This window comes from Salmo trutta, chromosome 2 (genome assembly GCF_901001165.1).
Source record: "Salmo trutta chromosome 2, fSalTru1.1, whole genome shotgun sequence".
In the NCBI taxonomy this organism is placed as follows: Eukaryota; Metazoa; Chordata; class Actinopteri; order Salmoniformes; family Salmonidae; genus Salmo; species Salmo trutta.
In genome coordinates, this window is record NC_042958.1 from 22,145,244 (window position 1) to 22,159,611 (window position 14,368).

The window sequence follows — 14,368 nt, forward strand, 5'->3', positions numbered from 1 at the left end:
GTCATTCAATTAGGCACTAACAATGGCAGTGTGTGTGTACGTGTGTGTGCACATGTATGTGTTGTTTTCTTTTGTTTAGAATCGACCACAATGTTCATGGTCATGTTTTTTTGTCTAATTCAAAAGCGCAAACATTCTCTAATCCCATGTAAAGACATTAATCAAACATTAATTATAAACTCTTAATAGTCACATTCCAATATATGATCCACACACCATACTTATAAATTCTTATAACCTGATACTTCTAATCTAAACGATAAGAGTATTTACATCTTAATGTGGTTTACATGTCTGGCGACTATCAAACAAATTGATCATGTTAAAACAATATTTCTGGGGGGTTTTGATAATGTCAAATGGCAGTGGACCAATTTCTTAATTCAAAAGATCAATGTAAAGGGATATTGTATGTAGTATTATGCATGGTAGATGTAACAACTATAGGGCACTGCAACTGCCCTGCTCAATCTTTGCTGTTTCCCAAAAGGCAACCTCAGCCCTTTGTAGTGCACTGTTTTTTTATCCCAAATGGTCCCTGGTCAAAACTAGTGCACTGCATAGGAAATAAGGTGGCAAGAAAGTCTGCAGCATATACAGTTTCAGTGTCTACCTGCTGTACATACCAATTACAATATATAGGCAACCCCACGTCTATTAAACTTCAGTACACCTTCTGCCGACCAATCAGAATCCTCTGGTTTTACTTCCACTGTAAATCCAATAAGACATTTCTGAGCAGCACATTTTAAGGAGGCAGTATCTTCTCTGCCAACACTACTTTGTAATAGATCCCCCCCGCACGCACACACGTACGCACACACACACACACACAATGTGGCAGCAAGAGGTTTTCATCCAGCCTGGGATAGAACTGAATGTGTGATTCTGCTTAGGTCATCATCCGTCTTACAGACACTTTCAGTCAGTTGGCTTAGTGTGTGTGTGTGCATCATGTGTACGTGTGTGTACCTGTTACCACAAAATCCCATATTCGGTCAGTGCTATCTCAAATAACGATTAGATTTTCAACATAAAAACGTTCTTTGATATTTTCTAGTATAATACAATTGTATATTTTAGATAACCTCAACATAAGTGAAACTGTCAGCACTTAATGTTGTTCATGAGCATAACAGTTACACTACAACACTGACATAATCATATGTCTCAACACCATCCTACACTTAACAAAGAGTAAAAAAATGTCAGACAAATGGAGAAATGGCGGATGGGATCTGAAATATTTAAATGAAAGCACAATGCATCTGAATGCATTGGAGACTGGAGACGCCCCAAGTCATAACATGAAAGAAGAGTCACTTACAAACACACTCAGTCCAACAGGGAATCCTGACAAGCAGCAACCTCTGAAATATGCCTGTGAGTCTCCAAAGTGATAACCTCTTTCAGGAATAGGGAACAAACACAGCATTGTAGGCTGGAGAGAATGTCCCCTATGAGCATCCTGTCAATCAAATACTTGTCATCTGCAGAGGCATGAATGTCATCATGCATGGAGAACAGTGGCCAGAAACCATATTGGGTTTGGCTTGCAGAAAGAACCATCCTTCTTCATTTTCAACACTTTTCAAATATGAAACTTGACACCCGACACCTTATCATCAAGACTTGAGGCGATGCTCTAAAGCATTATTAAACCTTGTTATTAAATAGATTACAAATTGTGATCATTAGCCTGAGACACAATCCTTCATCAAATATCTGGGGTGGTAAGAGTCAAGCATAGGGTGCCATACTTGGGGTGGCAGGTAGCCTAGTGGTTAGAGTGTTGGGCCAGTAACCGAAAGGTTGCTAGATCGAATCCCTGAGCTGACAAGGCAAGAATCTGTTGTTCCGCCTGTGAACAAGGCAGTTAACCCACTGTTCCTAGGCCGTCATTGTAAATAAGAATTTGTTCTTAACTGACTTGCCTAGTTAAATAAAGGTTACATTTAAAAAGAAATAAGTATAGCCTACAGAATTATCATAGTTATACCTGATGTATTAGCCTGCATTCTACAGTGCTTTGAAGGAGAGGGTTTCTGTCATAGAGCCTGCTATATTATCTATGGTTTCTATATTAGGTTCCTGGCTGTTCTGGAAGTGTGTGGGATGCAGCATGTGGGTGTTGTTATTTGTCTATGCAAGAAAAGTCAGGTATAGGTGTCAAAAAAGGAAGAACTCTGTGTACAGTCAGTACCAAGCATGCATATACTGTATAAAAATAACTGGACTATAGCCATAACCTGACCTTTTACTGGAAAATATACCGTCAGTGGTGTTTTTTAACAACATTTTTACATTTTACATTTTAGTCATTTAGCAGACACTCTTATCCAGAGCGACTTACAGTAGTGAATGCATACATTTCATACATTTTTTTCCGTACTGGTCCCCCATGGGAATCGAACCCACAACCCTGGCGTTGCAAACACCATGCTCTACCAACTGAGCCACACGGGACCAGAAGAAGAAAGTATCACTAGAACTACATCACCTATTGACTAGAACACTCAAACTCAACTCTGGACCTAGAAGCCAGTTCCACTGTGTTTTTTCATTGTTCCCCTCTAATCAGGGACTGATTTAGACCTGGGACACCAGATGGTGGCAATTAACTATCAGGTAGAACAGAACCAACAGGCTCCGGCCTTTGTAAGAGTTGAATACTCCTGGACTAGAACACCCTTGCCATAGACCACAGACCTATGCAGGGTCTAAAATGGCACCCTATTCCCGTGCACTACTTTACACTTCAGCCCTCTGGTCAAAACAAAAGCAGTGCACTATATAGGGAATAGGGTGACATTTGGGGCGCACAATACTGTCTGCAAAAGTGCAGAAGCTCCATGTTGACAGCTTGAATGGAATGAGGACATAATCTAGTTAATGAAACCATAAAATAGAGCAGGACATTGCAATAAAGCCTGTCTGGCATCAAAGACGGCATGGCCCCCAAGGTGGTATAATTGAGCCTAGGGAAAATCACATAAATCTGTTTTAAGAGTATTATTGCCCCTCTACATGTGGGTTGTGCCACCACTGATGTAAGACTTCTAGCCTTGTGCTGACGTTATAACTAATTTGCATGTTTGATCTAGGCCTTTATGTATCTATGAATTAATCGATCCTGATTTAAAGATACAGAGTACAGTTTCTTGAGGGCCAGTAACATGAAATACCAGTCTGAAGCAACTTGTATAAGCTACAGTAATTGCTTTCTATGGCAACTCGAGACAGGAATCAATTGCTGTCTTCAAGTGTTGTGATTTAAATTCTAAGCACAGTCTATTTTCATCGATTGCATTATGCAAGTTAATAATTTCCAATCAACAAGCAAATTAAACAATTGTAACTGAAATTAGCCAATCGAACGTTAACCTCAGGTAAAAAAAAATCTGAAAAATGTTAACAGTATAAATCTGGAGCCTATTCAAATATACCCACATCATAGAAATAGTGAATATAGACAAACTCACCACAAGTGTTGGGACCCCTGCCACGAGCGCATACAGTAGAGCGGGAGGGATGGCGCTGGACTCCTCCGGTCCGAGGTACGGCTTCGCGTAGGCATTGTCATAGCAGAAGAACCCTTGGACGTGCACGTTAAACGTGTCTGTGTACTCGAAGTAGTATGCCAGCATGACCGTCCCCGCCATGATCACCAGCTGGAAATAAAGCATGTTCGTCAAAGGAAGAGAAAGGAACATTTAACAATCCACTTCACTGAGGAGAGAAAGCCCCGCCACCTCTGTTTTCATTCCGCCTTCTTCGCCCCTAGCCTAGCGCAGCAGCTTGACCATAGCTCCTGTCAGCCCCACATTTCTCCTACTGCCACAAATGCTCGTTATAAGGCATTGCTGAATGGTGATGTTCACAGAGCCGTGTTCTGTCAACCCCGGTTGGTCACTGGAACCGGAATGAACGAGATAGATGAAAACGTGTGGATTGGAGGGAGCGCACGCGTGGGTCTGTGTGTTTGTGCGCAGCAGCAGCCGCGCCGCTATTCACCGTGGGCAGCAAATGATGGAAAGAGGAGTGACAACGCACGCACGTTGCTGCTTTTCATCTCTCCTTTCAGCACCCGCAGTGAATGACTCTGAGCAACTTGTTAGAGCTTTAGATTCGCCTCCAAGTCATCTTCACCGCAGTCAGAGTCGTGCGTCAGCATTAGTGCCCTTTGGAGAGATACGCACCATTCCTATTCATTTTCATTATGCGAACGCCCGCATGTGTCCTAAAGACTCCAACAACAGAACACAGTAATCAAAGCTGACGTCAACCACATCAGTCTACTCTACACTCTTGTCCATGCAGTCCAGATATCTATATTATTGTAATTTTGTTGGAGGCATTTGGAGAGATATGCATGCATATTCAATTAGATTTTATGCACGTGTTTTCCAAAGATTCCATCAAATGATTAATCAAAGCTGATGTCAACGACTGTTCTGTCGTTGGAGTCTTTAGGTTCGCATAATGAAAATGAATAGGAATTGGCGAGTGTTGATTTTTCATTGTTACAATTCTAGTGTTGATTCAGGAGTTAAATTCACTCTGTAAGATTGAAATTAAGACTCAGTGGTGTAAAAGAACCCCCAGTGTTGGTGTTAATAACCCGAGTTATTCCTTTACATTGTGGATCATAAAACAGTCCCATCAAATCCAAGCCCAAGTCTCCTTTACCAATCTTGATAGTCATTCTGAATGCGGGTTGCGGGATAATAAAAATGCCAAAGTTTGGATACCCTAACACTATCTGGATTCCAATAGGAATTACACATCACATCACTTTGCAATCCAGCATAAAGTGATATGCAGACCTGATGTGGCCTTTAAACCAAGAGTTTCCTAACACCACTGAGTTAGGATAAAACTAGGACATCAAAGTCCTTATTGTCACGTCCTGACCAGTAAAGGGGTTATTTGTTATATTAGTTTGGTCAGGATGTGGCAGGGGGCATTTGTTTAGAGTGTTTCGGGGTTTGTTGGGCTATGTGTTTTGTAGAGGGGTGTTTGTTTAGAGTGTTCCGGGGTTTTGGTTTATGTTCTATGTTAGTATATTTCTATGTTCTAGTCTAGTCTTTCTAGTTCTATGTTTAGTTTATTGATTTGGCCTTCAATTGGAGGCAGCTGTTCCTCGATGCCTCTGATTGAAGGTCCTATGTATTGGGGTGTTTTGGTAATCGGAATTGTGGGTAGTTATTTCCTGTTTAGTGTATGTAGCACCTGACGGGACTGTTTAGTGTCGTTTGTTCGTTTTTGTATACGTGTTTCTTTTGGTTTTTCCTTCTTTTATAATAAATAAGAAGATGAGTATCCATTTTCCCGCTGCACCTTGGTCTACTCAATACGACGGCCGTTACACTTATGATATACAGTATGTAATGTATAGTGTATTGTCATAGTTTAATTTTAATTATAACATTTACCTAGGACCTTTAAAGGAACGTTTTTATTAACAACCATATCTGTGCCACTAACAAATACAGCCATGGGTGGTAACGCCACAATTCACAAAAAAAAGGTATCCTGGGAAATATGCACATTTGGCTTTACTGCATACGGCATTCCATTATATTTCACTCTAGAGTAGAGTGAAATACTAATTAGTTCACTCCAGTGTATTGTGAATTTCACACAGCCAGTGTACAGTTTCTATTCTGTATAGGGTTACAGAAACACTGTCTAAATGTTAACATTTTTGAAAGCGTGAAATTCACTATGTTGAGAGTGGACGCATATACGCACTGCAAAAGTGTTAAAATTAACACTACAGCGAGTTAGTTTAACAGCGAGTTAGTTTAACACTTCCGATTTTCCTGTGTAGTCAAGACAACATTTTAACCAGTAACGTAATGCCGTGGGATGCCGAGAAATCTCTCTCTTCTGTCTATTCTATTCTATTCTACAGTCATGGTATAAGAGTCAATGAGGACAAACACACCAAACACTTAGACACTCCATCCATGGTTCTAATGGTACCATTCAGTTTGGGTGTAATTACGGAAAGATCTAACTATTAAAAGGTACACAGAGGAGATGGAGAGATGTCAATCTCAGTACTATGACAGATCTGTTCTCTAGCTGTCTGTATTGTCTGGATCAGGGGAGGGAAAGGCTGTGTGTCATGGTGATTATAGTGCCATCAAGGCTAATTTATATCCTTTACCATTAATGCCAGGCTAACGCAGATTTTACAGTCTCAAAGAAACAGACATTTCTGAATGTGCTCAAACTTTGAGGCTATTTTATAGCTAAGCCTCATGGGCAAAAAATGTGTGGCCAATCTTTCATTTTTATTTACCATTTTTAAAGGGTTTAGCCTTTCCAATATTCCCCCATTATTCCAGATGTACCAATGTGCATTACAGATCAGGGGTATTTTTGTCCGAATCAAACTCTCCACGGGAGGCCAGACAATATGTGCCAGGCGATTCACAGTGGCCCATTACTTGAGCCGCATCATCGCACCGCTGCCACGGATCCAATCATGCGGAAGGATCTACAAATCTGTCCAATTACTGATCGGGACAGCACATGTCAGCTCTGAGGCACTGAGGTGTCGTGTTTACGAAAAGCACCATCTGAGGGCCACAGTCCATCTGTCACTCCAGAGATATGTGTGAAGTGTTTTTGTTTCAATGTTGATTTCCTGCTAAGTTGGGAGGTCTAAGGTCACAATAAATCCTGTATAAAATGGGGTAAAGATAGAGTAGGATGTTTAGTTGTTAAAAATCCTTAAGACTCTATTGATGCACCTGTGCGTCAATCTAAGTGACAAAATAAAACAAATCCCCATTAAAAATCCATCAATGTAAGCTAGATATCAGTCTTTTTGCATGACCTGCGTCTCAATCCACCGCATCCGCATCTGCGTTGGAAAGTGACGAGCTACAGCGATGTTTGTCAGAACATGAGACATCCCGAAAATGGGTCTTCTCACGAAAACATCTGTAGATTCCTAACTATTAGGAACCACTCTATGGAAAAGGGAGACTCTCACGAACAATATGTTGTTCTCCGTTTTGCTCTATGACCCCCACAAGTGTCACTGGACTCATCTGAAGGTAACCCATACAATCAAATGGAAGTATGGAGGTAGTTATGTACGGAAGAGTATTAGGGCCATGTAATGAGTGACAGGTGGTGGTACTTGGCTTATTGGCAAGGAAATTATTTATCTTTTAGCACATAATAATATTTTCAGGAGGAACTGTGGTTACATACATAGGTAGAGATGGCCGGGTTGTGTGTGTATGTGTATGCAGGTGTGTGTGTGTGTGTGGGCAGTAAAAAGTAGGGAAAAAACAAACAAATGTACATCAGTCTAATGATCTAATACACTCATTCAAACAAGCTTCACTATTCACTCATGCTTATCAATCTAATTATCTAATAACTCGCACGCAGGCGCACACAACAACAACCCACAAAGTTTCCCCTTGGTGTGTGTTTCCCCCCTGGCAATTTCAAACTATAGGCATACACTATTTTAACAGCCATGGTGTGTTATGAGCACAAACAAAGGCCACGTACTGTAGGCTACGTGAGCACACCCAATAAAACAAATGATCTTGGGATCCTGGAGACCGGGGGCTATGCGTGTGTATGTGTCCCATGTCAAGCTGCTCTCCAAATTCGCTACAACACTTCTATTTCGCAACACATTATAAACCTATAGAGGCCCACTAAATTGAGAACCGTATCCTGTAGGCTAATCGTACGTTATAGTGAAAGTAAATTATAGGCCTATTCCATGGCTTATTCAATGGCTGTGGGAGGAATGAACAATGAAGCAGGGGGTTTTACGCAAGTGTCTGTGGGAGGAGAGGCAACTCAAGGGCCACTCCTGCATGTGCAAACTAGCTAATCTGAGGCACTGTTTGAATATATGGTAACACTTGACTTGACACCCAGCGCCATAACACGTTATTACACAGTCATAACCATGTCATAATATAATAATAATATGTCATAACAGCTGACATAACGTGTCATAACCTGGCATAATATGGTCATAACACTGTCATGACACATGTATTTAGACCTGTTGTAACATATACTGCGTTATTTTATGGCTGGTTATGATGCCTACATAAGAGTGTCGAAACCCACAAAACCTACCACACAAGGCAAAAAATTCCATTACACCATAGCATACTTGTCAACAGTATGTTAATGTTTTAAAACATTTTCTGAAATTGACCATGTTAAATTATCATTGTAATTGCGTACACATTGATGTCAGTAATGCACCTACCTGAATGCTCTATTTCTGATGACTGGGATGAATGGAATCAGATTTCAGGAGCAGGACAAGACACCCTCTTTTTGACTGATAGGCCTATCTGGCTTATATGATTATGATGGTCATAATTCTTCTTCAGTGTCATTAAGTGTATTTTCTTAGTCGAAGTGACACAGGATGGTCATAATGCTTTATGACAGTGTCATAAAGTGTATTTTCTACAAGTTATTTCAAATTTGATAAAAAACAAACAGGACTTTAAAGAGTGAATTACAACAACAACAAAGGACTTAAGAAACAAACTTTTAAATGAAAGGAAACTTCTTGGCAGGGAAAAAACACATTTAAATAAATGTGGGTTTTGACACTCTTATGCAGGTGTCATAACCAGCCATAAAATAACGCAATATATGTCACAAGAGGTGTAAATATATAGGTCTTGACAGTGTTATGACCATATTATGACAGTTTATGTCAGCTGTAATGACATACTACGACATGGTTATGACCGTGTCATAATGTGTTATGGCGCTGGGTGTCAAATAAAGTTTAACCGAATATATTAATGGATGGATTCTCTTTAACTTTATGTAAATATTGGTGAGATATTATTAGATAACTATTAGATAAATGATGATAGTCTATATACAGTTGAAGTCGGAACTTTACATACACTTAGGTTGGAGTCATTAAAACTTGTTTTTCAACCACTCCACAAATTTTATGTTAACAAACTACAGTTTCGGCAAGTCAGTTAGGACATCTACTTTGTGCATGACACAAGTCATTTTTCCAACAATTGTTTACAGACAGATTATTTCACTTCTAATTCACTATATCACTTCTAATTCACTATATCACAATTCCAGTGGGTCAGAAGTTTACATAAGTTGACTGTGCCTTTAAACAGCTTGGAAAATTCCAGAAAAGGATGTCATGGCTTTAGAAGCTTCTGATAGGCTAATTGACATAATTTGAGTCAATTGGAGGTGTACCTGTGGATGTATTTCAAAGCCTACCTTCAAACTCAGTGCCTCTTTAATTGACATCATGGGAAAATCAAAAGAAATCAGCCAAGACCTCAGAAAAAAAATCGTAGACCTCCACAAGTCTGGATCATCCCTGGGAGCAATTTCCAAACGCCTGAAGGTACCACGTTCATCTGTACAAACAATAGTACGGAAGTATAAACACCATGGGACCACGCAGCCGTCATACTGCTCAGGAAGGAGACGCGTTCTCTCTCCGAGAGATGAACGTACTTTGGTGTGAAAAGTGCAAATCAAACCCAGAACAACAGCAAAGGACCTTGTGAAGATGCTGGAGGAAACAGGTACAAAAGTATCTATATCCACAGTAAAACGAGTCCTATATCGACATAACCTGAAAGGCTGCTCAGCAAGGAAGAAGCCACTGCTCCAAAACCGCCATAAAAAAAGCCAGACTACGGTTTGCAACTGCACATTGGGACAAAGATCCTACTTTTTGGAGAAATGTCCTCTGGGCTGATGAAACAAAAATAGAACTGTTTGGTCATAATGGCCATCGTTATGTTTGGAGGAAAAAGGGGGATACTTGCAAGCCGAAGAACACCATCCCAACCGTGAAGCACGGGGGTGGCAGCATCATGTTGTGGGGGTGCTTTGCTGCAGGAGGGACTGGTGCACTTCACAAACAGATGGCTTCATGAGGAAGGAAAATTATGTGGATATATTGAAGCAACATCTCAAGAGATCAGTCAGGAAGTTAAAGCTTGGTCACAAATGGGTCTTCCAAATGGACAATGACCCCAAGCATACTTCCAAAGTTGTGGCAAAATTGCTTAAGGGCAACAAAGTCAAGGTATTGGAGTGGCCATCACAAAGACCTGACCTCAATCCCATAGAAAATTTGTGGTCAGAACTGAAAAAGAGTGTGCGAACAAGGATGCCTACAAACTTTACTCAATTACACCAGCTCTGTCAGGAGGAATGGGCCAAAATTCACCCAACTTATTGTGGGACGCTTGTGGAAGGCTACTGGAAACGTTTGACCCAAGTTTAAAGGCAATGCTACTAAATACTAATTGAGTGTATGTAAACTTCTGACCCACTGGGAATGTGATGAAAGAAATAAAAGCTGAAATAAATCATTCTCTCTACTATTATTCTGACATTTCACATTCTTAAAATCAAGTGGTGATCCTAACTGACCTAAAACAGGGAATTTTTTAAATGTCAGGAATTGTGAAAAACTGAGTTTAAATGTATTTGGCTAAGGTGTATGTAAACTTCCGACTTCAACTGTAGGTTCAGTGAAATGTGTTGTTTTACAGGGTCAGTCATAGTAATACAACACACCTGGAGCAAATTAGGGACCAGTACTTTGATCAAGGTCACATCAAAAGATTTTTCACCTTGTCGGCTTGTAGGCTATAAATAAATAATCACTGATCTGGCATGACTTGGTTGGTGGCCTAGCGTAATACTGTATCTCCTTTCACAATCCATCTATTATGATGTCTTCAAGGATAGGAGGAATGAAGGATCCATAGGTTATCCCACAACAGGGGCATCGTCTTCGTCATAGGAAATTTGTCACAGCTACACCGTTAACGTAGGCTACCACTTATTCACCTTATAGAGGCTAGAGGCTAGACCGGTTGACTGTTAGATTATAGTAATGGAAGGTTGCCTCCCGAGTGGCTCAGCAGTCTAAGGCACTGAGGCGCCACTGCAACCTGGGGTTCGATCCCGTGACCGGGAGCCCCATAGGGCGGCGCGCAATTGACCCAGCGTCGTCCGGGTTAGGAGAGGGTTTGGCCAGGGGGATTTCCTTGGCTCATCGCGCTCTAGCGACTCCTTGTGGCGGTCAGGTCTTCAATTATTTTGTCCCAAAAGAGAAAAGATTTCCTTGTTACTAAAGCCAATTCTAAAGTATAATTTCACCAGGTCATCTAACTGCAGACATTTCAACGATGGTGCGTATAGCGACAGTTAACCAAATCCCCTACTTTAATCTAGAAATATAACTGCCACTTTATTATCAAAATATTTCTACTTTATTCTCCAAATATTGCCACTTTTTTAAAGTGCTATCCTGCAAAAAATAATATTCCAAGTACCACAACCCATCGCTGTTACATTTTTTCCCCTTCACTTCTCATCACAGTTTTGTGCCAAGAAAAATAAGGGGTTAAATATATGTCCGAAAAAACTACAATATTTCCTGAGCTTTCTTATATCTCCTAGATATAGGACAGACACTTCAAAACCTTATTCCTTATGATTTTTTGCCATTTATGAATGTGTTATTCAATGCGTTTCTTTGGGCTATAGTAGTAAAAGCCAAATTCAATGCAAATTCAATGGCTAAGACTTATTGAGGTTTTAAGCCTCATATGATTTAAACACTATTTTCAGGTGACATATTACTGTATTATTACCTGTTTGTTAGTTTATTTGTTTATTTGTTGTAATGTATTCTAATATATTCCACTGTTTGTAAGCAGGAACTAAATCGATAGTGTTCATCTCTCACAGACATCCAGCTGTTGGAATTACATTAACCCTGTAAAACAGCAATTCATTACAGAGTGTGTGTGTGTGTGTGTGTGTGTGTGTGTGTTGATCTGACTCATTTGGCTTTCACAGCCATGGCACCTGTCAGCATCCGCTAAGGCTGTGGCAGAACTAATGATAAGTACCACGCAGCTGTCTGTCTGTCGTTTGCATTATTGGGCCTGTCATGCTATACAGTAAGTTTGGGTCTCTGTCTGTTATTCATACTGTGATTCCAAGCAGACACCTGAAGAGAAAGGTATCTGATACCATAACCTGGGGATAGTCAATTGACATCACTGACTGCTCTCCACAGGAATCTGGTCAAAAGTAGTGCACTATATAGGGAATAGGGTGCCGTTTGGGACTCAGCCACTGTGCGCTTATTGAAAGAAACCCTACGACTCAGAGACCATCCAGAGAAGTTCCTTATCACAATGATTTATAAACCTCTGAATACTGTGTAGCTGTAACTGTGTAACGACTGCCTTTGCAAAACAAGGTTACTATTATTTTTGTCTGAAGAATCTGATGGACTGTCACTGCATACAACATGATGCAGAATTGGATATCAAAGGAAATGGCTCTCTGTTGTGGGCTCCATTCTATCCCATCTCCCCTACTTGGGGGCTAACTGGGTATCAACTCGTATACGCCAGGGCCAGTTAATGAGCGGTGTGTGTGTGTGTTTGTGTTTGTGCGTGCTACAGAAACTTCCCCAATGGTCCAATTGAAACGGGACTAAATTAAAACATGAAAGGGTTGAGATCGTGATTGACAACATTTGGCTGTATCCAGGATGAGACTCCCCTCTGAGTCTCTCTGGTTCCTCTCGAGGTTTCTTTTCAACAAAAAAGAGGAAGAAAAGAAAGCTCATCAAAACACGTTCAACTTTCAATCTTACGACACGACACCATCATTCTATCTGCAAATCATTCACCATAAATAAGAACGACTGAAAATGACTGAGATTCTGGTACCTAAACATATTTCATAAATATGGATAATGTTTTGTCCATGACACAGGCAAAATACTTACATTATGTTTCTCAGGGATGGGCATCAATTACAAATTACTATTACAAAAATACAACTACAAAATACACTAAAGACCAATGTATCTAAGTAAAATAAAACAAAATTTTGCAAAGTATTGTATTTAATTAAAATACATGTATTTTGAATTTTAAAATACAAAAATACATTTGCAAGTAGCCGGCCAAACAGCAACAACATTCTCAGTAACGGTTACAGAAACTTCTTACTTGCTATAATATGTTGTTGATTATCTACCTTAGTTGAATACACTGTCACTCTGGATAAGAGTGTCTGATAAATGACCAAAATGTTAATGCAAACACTGAGCGTACAACAGTATAAACACCTTAAATCCATTTCAATCAGTGTAGATGAGACAGGTTAGATTTTTAAGCCTTGAGACAATTGAGACATGGATTGTGTATGTGTGCCATTGAGAGGGTCAATTGGCAAGACAAAGGATTTAGGTGCTTTTGAACAGGGTATGGTAGTACTGTAGGTGTCAGGCGCACCGGTTTGAGTGTGTCAAGAACTGCAACGCTGCTGGATTTTTCACACTCAACAGTTTCCCGTGTGTATCAAGAATGGTCCACCTCCCAAACGACATCCAGCCAACTTGACACAACTGTGGGAAGCATTGGAGTCAACATGGGCCAACATTCCTGTGGAACGCTTTCGACACCTTGTAGTCCATGTCCCAACAAATTGAGGCTGTTTTGAGGGCAAAGGGGGTGCATCTCAATATTAGGAATGTGTTCCTAATGTTTTGTACACTCAGTATATGTGAAAGTGAACAACTGCAAAGCACACTGGGTACTGTCATTGGCCTTGTTTTGGGGTGGAGCTCATTTAAGTAAAACTCAGCATGCTTTGCAATTGTTTAGTTTGTTTTGTTAATTTAGTAGACAGTCTTATCAAATACATTTGATCTTTTATAAAGAATACAACAAATTCAAATAACAACATCATACAAACATCACAGCTGCCCAGACCCACTAGTACACAACCCCATCTCTAGCGCCCGCTTCACTTTCCGCCACATGGCCTGAAACTGAACCATTTTGTTTCTCTTCGTAGCCCACGCACTTTCAATATTTCAATAATAAATCATTAGATTTTTCCATTGTGTTAATGATGGCGGCTTGATTGATTTCCACGTTTTTAGTATATGTTTTTTCAAGATGAGTGATGAGAAGAGAATCTTCCAGCCCATTGGATATCTCACTACACCACCATATACCATGTCTTTAAATATGCAAATAAAATATTTGTCACATGCTTCGTAAAAAGGAGGTGTACAGTCGTGGCCTAAAGTTTTGAGAATGACACAAATATACATTTTCACAAAGTTTGCTGCTTCAGTGTATTTAGATATTTTTGTCAGATGTTACTGTGGAATACTGAAGTATAATTACAAGCATTTCATAAGTGTCAATGGCTTTTATTGACAATTACATGAAGTTGATGCAAAGAGTCAATATTTGCAGTGTTGACCCTTCTTTTTCAAGACATCTGCAATCCGCTCTAGCATGCTGTC

The 14,368-nt window shown here is 40.1% G+C and overlaps 1 protein-coding gene across 5 annotated transcripts in view; it reads right to left on the reverse strand.

The window, feature by feature from the left end:
* The window catches only part of plppr5b (phospholipid phosphatase related 5b), a 116,719-nt gene that overhangs the window by 66,334 nt on the left and 36,017 nt on the right, over window positions 1-14,368 (reverse strand). For 3 of the 5 annotated variants that reach the window (XM_029698416.1, XM_029698434.1, XM_029698409.1), the window contains exon 3: window positions 3,483-3,671. In XM_029698416.1, coding sequence (XP_029554276.1) covers window positions 3,483-3,671 — 189 coding nt within the window. Of the gene's footprint in view, window positions 1-3,482; window positions 4,031-14,368 lie in introns of those variants that run through there. The other 2 variants (XM_029698425.1, XM_029698441.1) reach the window with 2 other exon arrangements.